Source organism: Cupressus sempervirens, chromosome 10 (genome assembly GCF_028749045.1).
Source record: "Cupressus sempervirens isolate cs-2001-9-10 chromosome 10, ASM2874904v1, whole genome shotgun sequence".
Taxonomy (NCBI): Eukaryota; Viridiplantae; Streptophyta; class Pinopsida; order Cupressales; family Cupressaceae; genus Cupressus; species Cupressus sempervirens.
Genome location: NC_143127.1, coordinates 598,449,087 through 598,469,071, shown reverse-complemented (window position 1 = coordinate 598,469,071; position 19,985 = coordinate 598,449,087). Strand labels below are relative to the sequence as shown.

Sequence of the window (19,985 nt, the reverse complement as noted above, 5' to 3'; positions counted from 1 at the left end):
TGAAAGTAATTTTCATCATCTTGGTTATATCAATCTTCTTACTGATCCAACCTTTCTTCACAAGGATGCTCTATGTCATTTTCCTCAAGAAGGCTCAAATACTTATCTTCCTTTAAAGGTAGTCTTAAAAAATCAACTTCATTCATTTCCAGTTAAGACATTCTCCTATTGTGCATCATGAAATTCCCCTATCTGTCCAACTGATAAGTTAGTTTTCAACCTCTTTGGATTCTTTAATGATGTTATTAAATTCTGTTAATATTTTTGAATTTTTTGCAAAAATTGCATCATGAGTTCTTGATTTGCCTTCATCTTTCACATTGATGAAACTTCGTCATGCAAGTGACGATCGTATAGACTCTGCAATCTGCAACAGAAGATTGGACACCAACAGGTTGCAAAGCCCACCAGCTCTGCTACCATTGTAATAAGCTTCCCAAGAATGTTTACCAAACTTGCAACTTATCTCAATTTTCGTCAAGCAGGCACTATTCGAACACTTTTCATATAGTTAGAATCCAGATTTAGAAATACAGTATAGATTTCTAATAAGTTTCCAGCCAACAGAGTTTCAGGTTTTAACAGATATTCTCAAATAATTAGATCTAAAACAAAAAATCGCAACTCCCAATGCTGGAAACAACTTTCCATTACAAAATTAGTGATTGATGAATATTCAAGCTACAAATGATTAATACATATGCTTCTTTTGTAAACTGTTATGCTCAAAATATTCAAGGAGAATTGATTTAAATTTTCATAACTACACATATTCCTACCTTTTTTGTTTTCTGACCTCTACTGAGACAGTTGGAACTCCAATCAACATTGAGTCAGCATGTTTGACTTTATTTAAAAAATTTGTGCTACACTACCCTTTGTGGTATGACAACTCCAAAAAATGTACGTCTTTTTTGTGCTGCAGCTCCTTAAGCCTCCCTTTTGTAGGTTGTTTGGGAAATGTAAAGGCTTTAAAGCCTTGAAACAAAGGTTTCTAAGCTTTTCCTCAGACTTAAAAATGTTTGGCTACTTGATGGTAGAGCCGGTTATAGTTTCCAGCAACCATAAAATTTGAATCTCTCTTTTTAAAAACACACACACAAACATGTGGGCAGACATCTATATATTAGTGTTTGCTCATCTGCCCAAAGTTACAGAAAACACAGAAGTAGTCTGAAGGTGAATTTTGAATTCTTCAACATACACAAAAGCTAACTAGAGATTCAACTTAATAGAATTGATACTTTTTTAAAATGGGTATTCATCCAAGAAGTTTGGAATGCACCCAAAGTTGATGAAATTTTACTTCAAAACTATCAACAAAATCACCTTGATCCTCTAAAAAAATTCTTTGTCTGACACAATGCTGAAAAGGATGGCACTCTCCAAGAATGTTGGGGTTTCCAAATATATTGACAAGGCTACAAATTAGTGGACATTACAAAATATGTCCTCTTTTTAGATTACCTAGAATATCTATTTTTTATGTATGTTTTTATTAAACAAGTCTTTCAATATTTTAAATTTTAGTTGGATGTATTTGGATTCAAAATTGTATGTAAGCTTGATCAGGTTACAAGCAAATCTTTTCTAGCATAGCAACTATAGTTGTTCTTCATTTATTTATTAGACGAAATTATTGTAAACTTTTATGGATAGTTTTCGACTGAGCTTACTGTTCGTGTTTTATTTTTGATCTTGTATGTGTTATTTGAGTTAAATTGATTTTATTGAAAGTGCAAGCTCTAAATTGTAAACTTTATTAAACTGGTGATTGTAGCTTTATACACAGTTCCCTCTTTTGATTTTCTTGAGATTTTGTGCGTACAATCCAATTCAAGCTTTGTGTTGTGTTTACATTTTCTAGTCTCTGCTTGGTACTAGAAAGAACAAGTATTTGCTATTCATTTAGGTTGTTTTCTTTAAAATAAATCACTTAAAATCTCTCATTTTGTGTAAAACTGCTAACAAGCCTTGTAGTCTTTATTGCAATGTCAATGCTGTCAAATACTAATCATACTAGACAAAGGACATGGCAGAATATTACATCACCCTTGTTATTTATTTGACTTATACCTCATTGTCGTTCATCATTAGTTGTGGACATGTTCTTTGAATGCATACTCAATTGTGTGTTTCCATATTAAGATTATCATACATATTGGAATATTAAGATTGAGCTTCTAACACAATGTTCAGTATGACATACTCACAATATTCTGTATTTCATCACTCTGCATGCAGTCATTACGAGGGAGGTTGATAACTTACCCCAAAAACAGGGTAATTGTGGGCGTAAATTGATAACGTATTTGGTATACAACTGTTATGGTAAATTACTAGATACTAAAACTCGTATGACAGTCTATTGTATTGTCTAATTATTACATCCATTTTTAGCATCGCAAAACATGCTCGTCAAGATTTTCTTTTTGGTACATTTGTTTCTTCATTATTTAGAACAAGGGCTAATCAATACTATTAGCCAAAGAGATTTTGTTTGGTGGCAGGTACTTAAAGCACGTTATCTTCTCTTGACATTGTTATATGGTTTTTGAACTTTTATGCTCTGACTACTCAGTCACCACTAAAATGAAATGGAAGTTTCGTTTAATACAAATCTGTATACAGTGTTTGAACCTTCAGCATGTGCAAGTCAGAGGAATAATGGGAGTGGCCAGTATTTCTCAAAACCATTAATTAGTGGATCAAACCTACTTTATTTTGTCTGTTAGTGATTAGCGAACTTTCTTTTCATCTTAAATTTCATATTCTGAATTCACTCCACATTCTCAAAAATGTCTCCAAGCAAATAAAGAATTACCATCTGAATTTCCATGTGATGCATGTCACACTAATTTGAGGTGATCTGAACTACTAATTTTGTGTTATGGACATTTTGCAGGTTTCCAAATACATATCTACTTATTGGTTGCTGCAATGATGCATTGACTCATATGTACAAAGGGAAGACTGTCATGACAGAGACTGAGCGCTATGAAGGTCTTCGCCATTGCAGGTTGTATGGACATAGATTTACTTTATATATTTTATCTGTTTTCTAAAACTTTACCCATATAATTAGGTATTTGTTTTTTGTTATTGACTATTATTAGGTCAGCTGCCTTTGTATACAAGGAAAGTTTTTGGTAATTGATGTTTGTGGGCAGCTTGATCAATAGAGATGTGAGAGTGTTAGTTACAACCCTTCTGCTTGACCTCTTCAATAGAGGCTCTAACTTTTTTGGTAAATATATTTTGATTGTTGTTTGGGTGTTTTCATCTTGATTCTTATGTTACATAAGTCAAATATTGCAATGGTTTGAAACAAAAACATTGAGGATTTGGGTGATATATTTAAGATGCTATATTTGCAATAAATGTGAACTTTGTTTTGGTATCAACATATTTGCAATAAATGTAAATTTTGTTTTGAGATCAATAAATCACATCATGCTTTATAACTGCCATTGGAGTGCAAAGAATGTTGGATTCTAGATCATATGATAGTACCATAAATAAAGCTAATAATATGCCCATGATGCTAGGTTGGAGCCAACCTAGAGATGGACATTCATGCTAAAAAATTTTGTGGGGCCAATTATTAAATCTATAGAGGATAGTTTTCCAAGATCGGCTTAAGCATAATCTTTTTTCTTAATTGGTGTAAACAAATTGGAAAATTGGAAAACTACTATGTTACCCCGAGTTTTTTGGATGAGGATGGGGGCGGTAGGTGATGGTGAGGATAGGGAAACCATTTTTTTAAGGAATTGATACTAGAAATATGAAAAGTTTAAGAATAATAGAGTTTCAAATATTCATATGATATCATTGATAAGACAATCATCATATACATCATAGAATGTTAACACATAACATTAAAGTTTAATTGAGATCTCATTTCATAAAAAGTGACAAGAAAATTAAGTTTAAAAACAATAAGTTAAGTTATTGATAATGTGCATGTATTTTTGTATAATATTTTAAAGAAATGCCCAAAGGATGTAAGTTTCAACTAGAAAATGAAAAATTATAGAGTATGTAGTTCTCCCTAATTAGAATCCCTAGTATTGCACAAACTTGAAGTTCGAATCACTACCACTATGAGAGGTTGTATCATCTTGATCCAATGTAACTCAACGAAATACATCATATGCCTTCTCATCTATAACCTCTGTAGTATCTTCATGATCAACATCCCATAGTGCAATTGAAGTTTGATGATACTCACAAGTTTGTCGACCTTGAAGCCACAAGGCACTATCCACAACCACGAGCTTCTCCAATCATCTAGAAGTAAGCATATTCCTCTTGACTAAGTGGGTGAATCTATATTTAGATCAATTCCTCTTTGAGGTAGAGGAACTAGCAACCTATGAAAGGAGACAAGTACCAAGCATCAACTGTGAATGTCCAACGATACTAGCTTGGTCCTGTGGAAGTTGCAATTTCTGGTTCACAGGTGGATCATTGTGAGGCCCATGAGATCGGTCGACTCCAACTCCCACAATTGGACTTGTCTCCAATCCTCTCCATTAATGACTGCTATTGATGCTAGTTAAAGTGCCTTCTTCCTTGATACAGAGCTTGTCAACCTTGTGAATCTTTCAGCGGTCATGCTATACTCTGCTAGTCCAGAATCTTCAACCTGCGTATTTCTCCTTAGTGATGATTGCTAATCTGATGTGATTCACTTCTCCTTTTCCTAGAGAAATCTGTTTACATATCCTGCAACCATTATCACGATACACACTAATATGTCAACACCATTGTGATCGGGTTCTCATCTGATGCATAGAATTAAGGATTGTCATCCTTTAGAAATATCTATAGATATTTAGCTCATACCTTGGAAAAGAATATTCAATGTTCGATAGCTCATTCCTGTTCTCTTCCAAGCCATAAGATGAAGGTTGCTGAGTGTTACATATCCCCATCCATGCATGCAACGATTTTCACAAAGGCATCGGTGAGAATAGAGAGAGAGAGAGAGAGAGAGAGAGAGAGAGAGAGAGAGAGAGAGAGAGAGAGAGAAACATATGTAACTGCTAAGCTGCATCAATTACCTCCCAAACACATGGAAAAGTTGTTGATTAGAAGTGCTAACAAGGATACACACCAAGAGGCCCACTCAAGATGGCAGTCATTTTAGATCACTCTAGCTCTACATCTCATGCTTAGACACGTTAGCCTATTGGGATGCTCATAATAGGCTAAGTGATAGATTAGATGGCTAGAACGGGGTGGGGGATATGACAGTCCTCCCTTCCTTGGATTGCTAGCCCTCCAACAATCTTAGAGTTGTATGTTGTAGAATGTACTCCCCCTCTCAGGTGACATCTTAAATGAGTAGCCCCTCCCAGCGAAATAAGTCTTTTATAATGGTTTTGCGTCTTAGCTGTTTTTCCCTGGTCTCTATCACTTCAATAAGTATCAACTCTAATCTTCCTTCCTCATTGAGTGGGGGCAGCCTTGGTGAGCTCACAACATGTTGTCCAATGGCCTTCTTGAGGCAGGAGTCATGGAAGACATGAATTCCGCTGTCACCGGACAAGTCTAGCTTGTAGGGTACCTCCCTAATCCTTCTCAGCTTTGTCTTAGCTGCTTCTCCTTGGTCTCTATCACTTCAGTAGGTATCAGCTGTAATCTTCCTTCTTCATTGAGTTGGGGCAGCCTTGGTGAGCTCACAACATGTTGTCCAATGGCCTTCTTGAGGCAAAAGACATGGAAGACATGTATTCTGTTGTCACCTGGCAAGTCTAGCTCGTAGGCTACCTCCCCAATCCTTCTCAACACTCTATAAGGTCCAAAAAATCTTGGCTGGAGCTTCTCTATACCGCTTTTCTTTATTAAACTCTTTCAGTAGGGCTGGAGGTGTAGGAATACTAGGTCCTTGACCTCAAAAGATCATTTGGTCGTGTGACAATCAACATAGATCTTCTGCTGATTTTGGGCCCACTGCATATTCTCCTTAAGGGCTGCAAGGATATCTTGTTGCTCTTGTAGCCAATCCTTAGCTAATGGTGCCTGATTGACTATCAATCAATGCTAAATCGGTGAAAAACAATGGTTCATAATCGTACAAGCCTTAAAGGGGTACATGCTTATGGACATATGATAAGTTGAATTGTAACAGTATTCACCCAAGTAGAGCTATTTGAGCCAAGCCTGTTGCTGTCCCAAATTATAATTGCAAAGGTACCCCTTAATCCGTTTGTTTACTATCTTTGTCTGCCCATCCGTTTGTAATATCCCCCTCATAAAATAGATTATTAATCAAACTATTGTTAATGGGCCGACTGATTTAATATATCTTGGACCCATTTTTGTTTTGTTTTTGTAGTTTGTGTTGTCATCAGCTATCTTTGTACGCCCTCGAAAAGTTTTCCCCGACGGGTATTTAAGCACAGCTTGTAAGTAGTCATTAGGTATGCAATTTGGATTATTTTCTGTGTATTGCAAATTCTTGTTGGAGTTCTCTATTGTTCGTCATTTCGGAAGTGAAAGACCTTCCCTATTTGGTTTGTCCGGCTTCGGTGGGATTCAACCCTCACCCAATTCTGTCGCTTGTAATACTTTACTCGGATCTGGCAAGTCGGAGCACCATCATATTGCAAATTGAAGATGTAATGTCCCCCATTTTCACCACTATCAGAGTTTGAGAGATTAGCCTATTATTGTGATCCTCATAGGCTAATTATTGTGAATAGAGGGTCTTCTGAGACAGTGATTTCGCTTGGGAGGGTCTTACCTCTCAACAATTCAGTAAGTTATAGGTTAATCTTCGTTTGGCTCAGATCAGACTTCATTTGGGCTTGGTTTTTTATACTTACTATTTGTGGTAAGTTGGATGTTGATTGAGATGGACCTTTTATATTTTTGGAAAGTGCATTTGGTCACATGGAGAAATAATAGGTGTAACTCCTATTTCAGACGGCATATTTAAATGGTGAGTATTTTGGGAGTTATAATATTTTTAGTGGCCAAATTATTATTAGATCATTGACTAACTTATTATAAAGTTATAATTTAACTTTATAATATCACTTAAATTGAGGGTTGAGTCATCATTGGAAGGGGCCATTTATTTCATTAATATTATGCCTAAGCCAACTATTAAATGTTGCCAAAAGAGTTAAATTGGAAAGTTTCAAGAGTTGAGTTCTTTTGGAAAACTTTCACAATTTTAGAAGTCGAGTTCTTTTGGAAAGTTTTGTCAAGAAAGACATTATAACTATGCATTCATTTCATTGGGAAAAACATACTTGGATATTCATTTCTTTTGTTGCCTTTGTGGCTTTTCCTGAGGTTCTAAATTTTGTCACCCTTGCTGAAATATAAGGATTTCAAGCTGAGAGGTATTTTGAATCACTGCTGGGGTATAGTGATTTGATTCTGAATTTGGTCGAATCTCCTTCTGTATTTATCTGTGGCTAGGAGATATCATTGTAGCTGAAGATTTTGAGGTGATATTGTGAAGTCAGCAATTTCCCTGCTGTTCATTCTTGTAGTTGGGAAGACAGTGTTGAATTTGCCATTGAATTACATTTAAATCTGGAGACTGTTATGATTTGCTGGTGTCAAAGGATTCTGGGACAATTTCTCTGCAATTTGGCTTGTACAAATGGTGTCTTGTTTGCACTTGCAGCTGGGCAATTTCTTCTATAATTTGGGGGCACCTACCCTTGTAAATCCTTGCCACTTTTCTCCTGCATTTGGAGCTGCATTCTAAAGTAATCTGGGTGGTGTTTACAGTCCATACCAGTCAGCCTGCAACACTAGGATTTGGGCAGACCTGCATTAGAATATTGGAGGTTTTGTTATTGTTGAATCAGGACTTGTGTTTGGATATTACAGGCCTGCGATCAGAATTGGGAGCCTATGATTGATTTGCTGGAGGCCACAATTCACTCACAACAGCTTCACATGGACACTGGAAGGAGTTCTTAGGGAATGTTGGAGTATGAGGTTCATTCATTGTAACTATTATTGTTCTTAACAGCCTGTAGCCAACTAAATGAAAATTCCATTTTATCTCTGTAAGAGCATATATGCGAATTCAGGAGCTTTGAATAATACATTGCAAGTTGAAGTTTAGTAAGTGCATTGCTTTATTCATTTTAGTATTTTGGATTTACTATTGTTGCCTGACTGCTCCCTCTTGGCCATATCAAAAGAAATCAGAGTTGATGATACAGAGAAGAGAAACAAATTTTCACACAATTGTCTTTGCTGAGTTGTGTATGTGAAATTAAAATTTGAATAAGTTCGAGAGAGGGCATAGCATCTGGTTATATAAATAAGATGATGTCCCAAACAAAGCTATCATTCAGCATTTTAGTGGAGTAAGGATTGCTTGCCAACTGTTTGACAAAATGTCAAACAAGTGCTCTTTGTAGGAAAATTGTATATCTGAGCTATAACTGAGTAGGGATTTTTACAGAAGAAATTATAGTGATTAATTTAATCTACTCTCTTGTGTTGGGCAAATTCAATCTTTGGCAGCGAATTGTGTTTCTCTTTGGCATTAAATCTGTTAATGCACCATCCGTACATTCAATCCGAACATCCCCCACACCGAACATTACCACCGTATGGCTTCCACTCGGCAACAAACTTCATATCATTCTGTTGGGCCACCACTCCTACACTGTATGGCCTTCCCAAGACCACTGTATGATCCCCTTGATTGATCATACAGTCTCCTACCACTCCCTATGGTTGTCTACCCTTCATACGGCCCTCCATTTCATCTCCACCATACGACCATTCATTCCATCTCCACCATATGCCTCCTACATTCCACTTACCATCATATGGCATCTCCTTGTGCTGTTGTACGACCTTCACATCTCTTGTACGAACTTCACCGTACTACTCACTTCAACATCTCCACCGTACGACTTGTTTTAGTATCACCCTTGCACCGTAGGGATCCCACACTGCAACATACGGACGACAATTTGCACCAAACAATTCACTAGTCAGCTGTACGACCTTTGCACTTCTAGTTTGGAACATTACAGTGGTATCAGAGCTTTGATCTTGCCAGCTTGTAGACAGTGAATGAGAGTTTATAGCCCGAAGAGAAGAAGAACCCATTTTGTTGATAAAATGGTTGCCGAACCAAAACCCACAGCTGTCGAACTCGTGGTGCTACTAAGAGAACTTGCGAGAAATCAGATACAGATCAATGATACTCAACGACTCATGGAAGAGACTCAAGAAGTTGGCAGACAATAAAATATCCGAGGAACAGAATGGTCACAGGGTGGACTCGGTGTCGGGTAAAGCAAATCCTCATCCAGCACACTCTCGACCTTCCATGCCGTCTTTTCCCCACGGACGGAGGCACCAGTTGGAGGGAAGTAGCCGAGCTTTGAAGAAATGCAAGAACAACTGAGACAAGACTGGAAGAATGTGAATTTGGAGGAAGATATATCCTACAAAGATTATGTAGATCTGAGAAAGAGATATTCGGGAGGCAAAAATAGGATATTTTAATGATGATCTTAGGAGGAAGTTGAGTGAAGTAAATCTATCACCATTTGACGGATCTGGATCCATATCTGCACAAGCATGGGTAATGAAGGTAGATGCTTCCAGCTTAAATCCCATGCCAGAAGAAGAAGCAATTAAATTTGCGACCTTACACTTGGAGGGAGTTGCGCATGAATGGTGGCATCACGACACCATCACATTGGGGCATAATCAAATAAATATCAATGTAGAATTCATTGAGAGATTGATAGATCGATTTGATGGTAAAGATCTGAAACTCAATTTCAAATATTTGGCACAGCTAAGGCAAACTGGATCGATTGACTAGTACATTGCAGGATTTCAGAAACTCTCTATTTTGGTCATGGACATTTTTGAAAGAAGACAAATAGTGCTCTTCATGGATAGACTAATAGAGCCACTGAAGGGTTGGGTAAAAGGGTTCAATCCTGCCACCCTGTCGGAGGCCATTAAGAAGGCAAGGAGTATGGCATCATTAATGATGTCATCCTCACGAAGTTACTCACATTCCAAACCATCGATGTTTTCGAGGGACAAAGATAACAAACCTCCACCGAGAAAGCTGTACGTGGATGAAGCTACCAGACATGAGCTCCAAAGGAAGAAACTATGTTTCAACTACAAAGGACCATGGGAACCTGGGCACAGATGCCTTGGGAAAGAAAAAATCCACTACATTGAGGTCGTGTTCGATGATGAGGACGAACAAGAAGATATACCCTCCGAAGAAAACCAACCCCATGACGACACCAAAATGGTTACCTTGAACCATACAGAAAGAATTGCAGCATTGGTACGACGCAGAGGATCTATCATCCTTGCCAGTAGTTCGAGGTGCATGGTGTTTCGTGTACGGGGAACCTTTCAAGGACAAAGGGTTATGGTGATGCTTGATAGCGGGGCTACTCTAAACTTTATAAACTCATCTCTAGAAAAGTGAAGAGGTCTACCTACGGAGACACATGCAAGATTCCACATCAAGGTTGTCTGAGGGACTCTTCTGCCCTGCACACACCTTGTTCCTTAGCTAAGTATCACAATGGCAAATCACACGATGACCAAGGATTTCTTCGTAGTGGACCTTGATGACATGGAGGTTATTTTGTGCATACAGTAGATGGAGACACTTTATGAATACACTTAGAGCTTCAAACAGATGGAAGTTTTTGCACATCGGATGGAGGCAATTTTTCGGCGTGATGACGTTGCTTGGAGGCACATTGTTTTGTCTCGGCAGAACCCATAAAAGGGCAACAGACACCTCCCTAGGATGATGATCTCCTGAATATTTTGAGTGAACATGATACAGTTTTTATCAACATTCCTCCTGGCATACCGCCTCATCAAGGGTTTGAACACATTATCGAGTTGGAAGTATGAGCCAAGCCGGTCATAACCACACCCTACCGCCATCCTAAGAAATTCAAAGATGAGATTGAAAAGACGATTTAGGAACTGCTAGAGAAAGGATGGATCTGTCCCAATTCTAGCCCCTTCGCGTCATTAGTGGTATTGGTCAAAAAAGACAGAACAATGCGCATGTGTGTGGACTACCATGTGTTGAACAAAAAAACAATAAAGAATAGATATCCTATTCGAAGGATAGATGAGTTTCTTGATGGATTTACATGGCGCAGTCTATTTTTTGAAAATGAGATATCATCATATCCGCATGAGGGAGGAAAACGTGAAAAAGACAACCTTTCATTGTCACTACAGGCATTATGAGTTCCTCGTCTTGCCATTTGGATTAACAAATGCACCTACTACATTCCAATCACAAATGAATCGAATCTTCAACAAACAATTGTGTAAGTACTTATTGGTATTTTTTGATGATATTCTTATTTATAGCAAGACATGGGAAGAGCACCTAAAGCATCTGGTTGAAGTCCTAAGGATCTTGAAGGATCAATCTTTGTTCGCCAAGCAATCCAAGTGTGAACTCGGTATGACAAAAATATTGTAACTGGGGCATGTTGTTAGTAAATATAGAGTTCAAGTTCATTAATAGAAGATTCAAGCTATCCTTGATTGGCCTCCCCCAAAATCAATCACGGAATTGTGAGGGTTTTTCGGATTGTGTAGTTATTACTGGAGGTTCATTAAAGGATTCCTTCAGCTCAGCGCACCCTTAACGGATTTGACAAGGAAGGGTTCTTTCTAGCATAATGAAAAGGCACAACTCACTTTTGATAAGCTGAAAAGTGCTTGCATTACTTGATTTCGCTCGATTGTTCGTTCTCGAGTGCGACGCATTCGGAGAAGGCATTGGTGCAGTACTGATACAAGATAGACACCCCATAGCCTATGAGAGCAAGAAATTTATGCAAATATAACGCTTATATTCCATCTACGACAAAGAGATGTTGGCCGTTGTACGTGCACTAACCAAGTTCCGGTAGTATCTGTTGGGTGCCAAGTTTGTCATTTGTATGGATCACAATAGTTTGAGATATTTTCTAGAGCAACGGGACTTGAACAAGAGGCAACAAAAATGGGTAAACAAGGTTCAAGCTTTTGATTTTGACATTGAATATGTGAAAGGAAAGAACAATGTGGTTGCAGATGCTTTGTCCATGAAACCCACCATTTGCTTACTAACCTAGATTTCAGTTGACTGGAGAGCACATTTGTTGGCAAAATATTCCAAAAACACATTTTCCTATAAGCTGATGTATGGCAACATCTAGGATGATTAGTACAAAGTGGTGGATGACATCAATTACTATAAGAATTGGATATTTTTAGTGTCAGAATCCAAATAGAAGCAGAAAATCTTGAAGGAGGTACACGACTCACCCTTGGTGGGACACCCAGGCTTCCTCAAAACTTATAGACATCCCAGGGAGAGGTTTTCATGGAAAAACTTAAAGGAGACGTATTTCAGTGTGTAAGAGTGTGTGTAGTTTGCCAATAGAACAAATCCGAACATACTCTACCTATCGGGTTACAACCTTTGCCAATTTGATGGATTTCATAAGTGGACTTCCCAAGGTGAACGCAAAGGATTGTATTTTCGTAGTGGTTGATAGATTGACAAAGTATGCACATTTCTTCGCCATCCTCTCAGATTTTCAGGCCACACAAGTTGCTGATCTGTTTTTTAGAGAAGTCTTTCGTCTACACGGGTTACCTTGAAACATTGTTAGTGACTGGGATGGACAATTCATCAGTATCTTCTAGACAAAATTGTTTCGATTGGCAGCGACAAAATTGTCACCAAGTACTAGTTACCACCCTTGGACAGATTGTCAAACGAAGACTGTGAACAAGCGGCTTGAAGGTTACCTTCAGAACTACGTTTTGGCACAACAATGGGTGTGGGTCAAATGAATACACCTAGGAAAATATTGTTACAATACCACATACCACATGTCCATTGGGATTACACCATTCAAAGCTCTATATAGGTACGAACCCCTTTCCTTCATCGACACAGTTCTGGGAGATAGCTGTGCACCAAGGGCGAGGGACTGGCTTCAGGAGGGACAAGACATACTAAGATACCCGAAGGAAAACTTACAATGGGCACAGAATCAACAAAAGATGTATGTCGACAGACACCGAATATAATGGAGTTTCGAAGGAGGAGACTTGGTTTACCTTAGGCTCTAACCATATCGATAATTCTCATTGAAAGAAAAGGGAAAAGAAAAACTAAAGGCACAATTTTATGGCCCTTATCATGTAGTGTGTCACATAGGTGAAGTCACCTATGAGTTGGAACTTTTGGAGGGATGCTGTATTCATAATGTTTTTCACGTTTCTTGCTTGAAGAAAGATGTGGGACAGAACGTCACGGTAGCTACAGACTTTCTGTTGCTCAATGGAGAAGGAAAGCTCATATTGGAACTGACAGAGATTATTGAAGTACGTGAGAAGACCCTGCGGACCCGAACAATAAAGAGATATTTGGTACACTGGAAACACTTGCCGTTGGACGATGCAACTTGGGAAGGTGAGCACATTCTACAGCATCCAACATTGCGTTTGCTTAAGGACAAGAAATTTTGGGATGGGAGGACTGTAATATCCTCGTCATAAAATAGATTATTAATCAAACTATTGTTAATGGGCCGATTGATTTAATATATCTCGGACCCATTTTTGTTTTGTTTCCGTAGTTAGTGTTGCCATCGGCTATCTTTGTACACCCTCGAAAAGTTTTCCCCAATAGGTATTTAAGCACGACTTGTAGGGAGTCATTAGGTGTGCAATTTGGATTATTTTTTGTGTACTACGAATTCTTGTTGTAGTTCTCTGTTGTTCACCATTTTTGAAGTGAAAGACCTTCCTTATTTGGTTTGTCCAGTTTCGGTGGGATTCAACCCTCACCCTATTTCGTCGCCTGTAATACTTTGCTCAGATCTGGCAAGTTGGAGCATCGTCATATTGTCAATTGAAGAAATCACTGGGACTAATTTAATCTACTTTCTTGTGGTGGGCAAATTCAATCTCTGGCAGCAAATTGTGGCTTTCTTTGGCATTCAATCTGTTAATGCACCATCTGTACATTTAATCCAAACACCCCCCACACCAAACATTACCATCGTATGGCTTCTACTCAGCAACAAACTTCATATCATTTTTTTGGGCCACCACTCTTGCACCGTACGACCTTCCCAAGACCACTGTACAACCCCCCAGATTGACTGTACAATCTCTTGCCACTCCCCACGGTTGTCTACTCTTGTACGGCCTTCCATTTCATCTCCACCGTACGACCCTCCATTCCATCTCCACCGTACGCCTCCTACATTCCACCTACCACCGTACGACATCTCCTTGTGCTATTGTACAACCTTCACATCTAGACGGACTCCATCGTACTATTCCCTTCAACATCTCCACCGTACGACCTGTTTTCATATCATCCCTGCACCGTACAGATCCCATACTGCAACATATGGACGACAATTTGCACCAAACAATTCACCAGTCAGCTGTACGACAACTAGTGTAGGGTGTCAGCTATGTTCCACTCAATCTATATAACTCCTACCAAAAGGTGTTGTAAAACTTGCTTTTCTGTATGGTTTTAGGAAGGCCATACAACTTAGAAATCTCCCAAAAGAATAATGCAGCCACTTAAGTGGCTGTCCAATCTTCTGTGATAGCAAATAAGTGGGTATATTTTGTCAACCTATCCACTACAACAAATATGCTATCCTTACCTTCACCTATGGAAGCCCTTTGATGAAAGCCATGGTTATGCTTTCCTATTTATGATTAGGATCTAGCTAGGGCTGTAATAAACCAACTAGAAAGACATGCTCTGATTTGTTTTATTGACATGTTACATTTTCTCGTACGTGCTGCAAAACATGTTAGAATATATAGTCCACTGATATAACTGAGAGGTGGGGTGTGAATCAGTTATCCAACTAATATCACAATTATCAAGCTTAAACAATCTTAACTATATGAGTAATATAAACTAAAACCACAACAAAATATTGTTAGAAACAATAGTCCACCAATATAACTGAGAGTGGGGGGGTGAATCAATTATATGACAATTTAAAACATTTATCCTCTTAAACAATCTTGACAATTCAACTAAAGTAAACAACAACCATAAAGAGATGCACATAAACAATTACACCAAATATGTTGACTAGGGAAACCCTTGGTCAGAGGGAAAACCCTGGTGGGAATGATGCCCACAAAATGATGTACTAATATGAATATTCCTTATTAGAGCATAGACCCTATTAGGAGTTTATTACAATGTTTAGTACAAAGAGCCCTTGTTAGGAGACTTTGAATCCCTGTTAGGAGATTCCAACCCTATTAGGAGTTGTGGAAGGCAGTTGAATCCACTGTCCAAATAGCTTCAGGATCAGATCAATGAACCCACTATCCAATTGACCTTGGTATTTTTCCTTTCAGAATAGTAGATGTGTAATAAGTTTTCACTTCTTCCTCTGTCCAGTATGTCAGACTTCTTCACCTTTAGATCATGCAATTAGATCTAGAACTCTGAACTCAGTAATAATAATCCTTAAGGTCACTTACACGCATAGGTAAGTTACTTTGCTTTTGTATTGCTTTGCTACTCAGTGGTTTGCAAGTCTTCTTTGCTCTCTATATGTAAAATACGGAAAACATCTTTCCTTTATACCATGCTCAATAATAAATCCATGAGTCGGCTTTCCACATGTTAATTAAATGAAATACACATTTAATTAATGTTGTCGGCTCACAGTTATACACAAACTTTCACACGTGTGACTTCCGTACATGCGCACTCTTTGACGTCATGAACGGTCAGTATACTGTCTCCAGTTCACTGCGTAACCCTTCAATACAATTGTACTGAACTGTAGCAATCATACAATAGGAATTGCTTTCCTAATACTTTGTTTCCATATGGTTCTCTGTACATCAACCATATCTTCCGTCCATTGTCACATTAGGTTTTGCGCACTTGCCCTTGTAACAAATACACAATGTAGTATGCGCTGGTAACTGTGCATCATCAGATAAGTAATATAATGTTCTCAATATAGAAATCACAGTTTGCTACTTTGTCAGTCTTTTACAAACTTATTACTATGTTGTCATCAATGACAAACACAGTTATAAAAACATTATATCAATGTTTTGCAATACTCCTCCATAGCATCAACATTCATGTAACAGATACTCATACGCAGTAACACCAGATATGTTAACTAGGCAAACCCTTGATCAGAGGGAAAACCCCGGTGGGGATGGTACCCACAAGATGTATTTATATAAATATTCCTTGTTAGAGAATAGACTTTGTTAGGAGTCTGTTACAACATTTAGTACATATGAGTCCCTGTTAGGAAACTTTGAATCCCTGTTAGGAGATTTTAACCCTGTAAGGAGTTGTGGAAGACAACTGGACCCACTGCCCAAACAGCTCCAAGGGCAAGACCAATGAACCCACTCTCCGAATAATTTCTATATTATTCCTTGCAGAATAATAGAAATGGTACTATACTGTTTCTTCCTCTTTCTCTGTCCTGTCAACCAGACCTCTACTACTTTTGATCTTGTAATCAGATCTTGAATCTCACATCCAATAATCCCTTGGATTGCTTACACACATTTATTAAGTACTCTGTTTCTTTTCGCACTTTGCACTTCAACAACGATCTCCATACACATCATACCCTTGCAATCAAGGAAAACATCTTTCCTTTATACCATATCTTTGTAATAATTCCTTGAGTCGGCCTTGAGACTTTTCCAATTAATTATGATAAGATAATTGATTAATTACAATTACAATAGCATTGTTGGCTCACAGTCTATAAAAAAAATTCACATGTGCGATACTAAGGCTTGCACACTCGCTAATGTCATCCACTAACTGTCCTCTGTCACTGTCTAACTACACATCTTTTCATTACATCTTAGATGTAAGATAGCCAACAACCATCAAGAACTACTTTCCCAATCCTCTATCTTGGAACTACTATCTATAAATTAGGTACATCTTCCATACATCTTTGACTCAGACTCTGCACACTTGACCACGTCATCAAGACACTACGCCGAACATGTTCATAACTACACATCACCAGACAATCAAACCATTGTCCATGCCATCAAGATCTCCATCTGCTACTTAGCCAGTCTTTACAAAAACCATGCTATGTTGACGTCAATGACAAACATAGTCATGAATGCAACATATCAATGTTCTCCAATGCTTAGGATACTCCCCTAATGGAGTATCATCAGCATTTATGCTAATAGAATGTCACCATTGAGGCCCTTCCATGAGAACCTTTCTCTGATTTGTCGGTATGTCTTGAAGTATCCTGGTTGTCTTGCTACTAGGCTCTTATTAATGACCTGCATAATCTCTTCCTTGAGTTTGAATTCAAGAACTAAATATATTTTGTTCTTGTACTAAATAATATCATCTATCACCCTATACCTGTCATCCTGAATCTCTCCATCGATAACTTCACAAGCAAAGGTGTTTTTGGAATATTCAACTAATAGTTGAGATTTCCAATCAGCTGAAATCTTTGACATAGCACAACAAGTGACACTGGCGGGTCTTCTAGATAATGCATCTACAACTACGTTGTTCTTTCCCTTGATGTATTTAATATCAAAGTTTTGAGCTTGAATCTTGCTGATCCACATTTGCTATCTTTCATTTAGCTCTTTCTATGCCAAGAAAAAACACAAGTTGTTGTGATCAGTCCTTGCTACAAAACATCCACCCACCAAAAATTGTCTGAAATTAACTAGAGCATGGATGATAGCTAGCTTTTCCTTATCATAGGTGGAATACAACTTCTTGTAATCTTTCAATTTTCTGCTCTCATATACAATAGGATGTTTGTCCTACATAAGTACCACACCAATCCCATTACCCGAAGCATCACATTCCAAGATGAAAGGTCTAGTAAAATTTGGTAGTGCTAGTACAGGGCACGTACTCATCACTCTTTTGACCATATCAAATATCACCTCTATATTTGTGGACCACCTTTCATAAGATTAGTAAGTGGTGCTGCAAGCTGTGAAAATCCCCTCACAAACCTCTTGTAGTCAGAACATAATCCCAAGAATCCCCTCAGGTCTGATACGTTTCTTGGAGGTGGCTACTCTAGGATAGCCTGAAGCTTTTTTTGATGAACTTTGACCCCATTAGCACCAATCACATGTCCCCGGTACAAGGTCTTTGTCAACCAAAACTCGCATTTAGATTCTTTAACAAATAGTGAGTGCTGCTCCATAATCCCTAAAATCTCATCCAAATCTTGCAAATGTTCCTCCCGTGTCCTGCTGAAAATTAGAATGTCATCAAAGAACACCATAACAAACTTACACAATTGCTTATTAAATATATGGTTCATGCATGACTGGAATGTAGGAGATGCGTTGGTGAGTCCAAAAGGTATCAACAAAACCTCATAGTGGTCATAGTGACATCTGAATGTAGTCTTATGTACATCTTTTTCACGAACTTTAATTTGATGGTACCCAGAATGAAGATCAATCTTAAATAAGTAGGTAGTCCCATGTAATTCATCTAACAACTCATAAATATGGGGTATGGGATACTTGTTCTTAATGGTTCTCTTATTCAGTGCTCTGTTGTCAATACACATCTGTAGAGCTCCGTCTTTTGTCTTAACCAAAACTACTGATGAAGCAAACAGACTAGAACTCGGCCTTATGTGCCCCATGTCAAGTAACTCTCAAATGGTCCTCTCTATCTCCTCTTTATAGTGTCTAGGGTGATGATAAAGTGTTGTAATGATTGGCTTCGCACCCTCTTCCAACTCTATCACATGCTGTTATCCACGGTCAAGAGGTATACCAGGAGGGATATCACCAAAGACTACTTTGTGCTTGTCTAACACTGATTGAATATTGATATGATGTTGCTATCCTAAGTCTGAAACAATCTTAGTAGAGATAAAACAATGTGTTGCTCACTTTGTATCGTCATTCTCAAAGTGGATTCCATCCTATGAGCTGAAATGATCTTGGAACCTCTATCAACCATAGCTCAGAGAATGACCTGCTGATCTCTCATAAACTCAATCTGTTTCTGATTGTGATTAATGGTGTATCTACCAAGAGTTTGGAGCCATTGCAGACCCAAAAATAGCATCAATCCCACCTAACTCAATCACATAAAAATGTGTTGTTAGAGTATAACTACCAAATTGAACCTCAATTTGAGAAACCATCCCTCAACAATTAAGATCTCCACTGACAACCTTAACATCAAAATGCGGAATGACACTCACCTCTAACTTTCCGTTTTGCTGCTATAGCAGTGCTAATGAAGCTATTTGTTGGCTCTGTATCCGCTAGGAGAACCATTTTCTGCCCTCTGACTACTCCCTTGAGTTGAATAAGGCTACCTTTAGGAACTACGGAGGGGGTAGCAACTGTAAGTGGCTTATTTGAAACCTATTTCTCCACCTTCTCGAACCGGGGCTGCTCATGAACACTATCCTCATCACTGTCATCAGATTTGTTACCATCATTTTCATCATCTGAAACTACTTCAATATAATGAACCCTGTCTTTCCCAAGGCATGACAACCGAGGTTCCTTGCATATAAAACATAAATTCCTCCTTAGCTCATTTCTTGATGCAAAATTAGTCTTAGGTGCATTACTCTTGTTCTGATTTGAAGATTTCAAATTGATCTCAGCTCCCTTAAAAAGGCTTTTTGGGAGGCTGAACCACTAAAAATGATCCATCCAAATTGAGTGCTATCTTGATTGCATTGTGTAAAGTACTTGGTTTCAACAGTTGCCAAATCATTTGAACCTCTCATTCAAACCTTCCACGAACAACACTACCTTCTTGTTTTCTGTCATATCTGGGACCATGATAGATATCCTTTGAAATTCATCAATATAAGTATCCAAAGCCCTACTGTGCTTGAGTTGAGCGAACTCCTTGTAGGAAACTTCTATGTTTGCTGCTATTTACTTTC

At 38.2% G+C, this 19,985-nt stretch overlaps 1 protein-coding gene across 8 annotated transcripts in view; it reads left to right on the top strand.

Annotated features, from left to right (window-relative positions):
• LOC149535282 (choline-phosphate cytidylyltransferase 2-like) overlaps window positions 1-19,985 on the top strand; it is a 178,561-nt gene that overhangs the window by 57,456 nt on the left and 101,120 nt on the right. For all 8 annotated transcript variants that reach the window (XM_089804691.1, XM_089804687.1, XM_089804693.1 and 5 more), the window contains one exon: window positions 2,906-3,019. In XM_089804691.1, coding sequence (XP_089660817.1) covers window positions 2,906-3,019 — 114 coding nt within the window. The remainder of the gene's footprint in view (window positions 1-2,905; window positions 3,020-19,985) is intronic.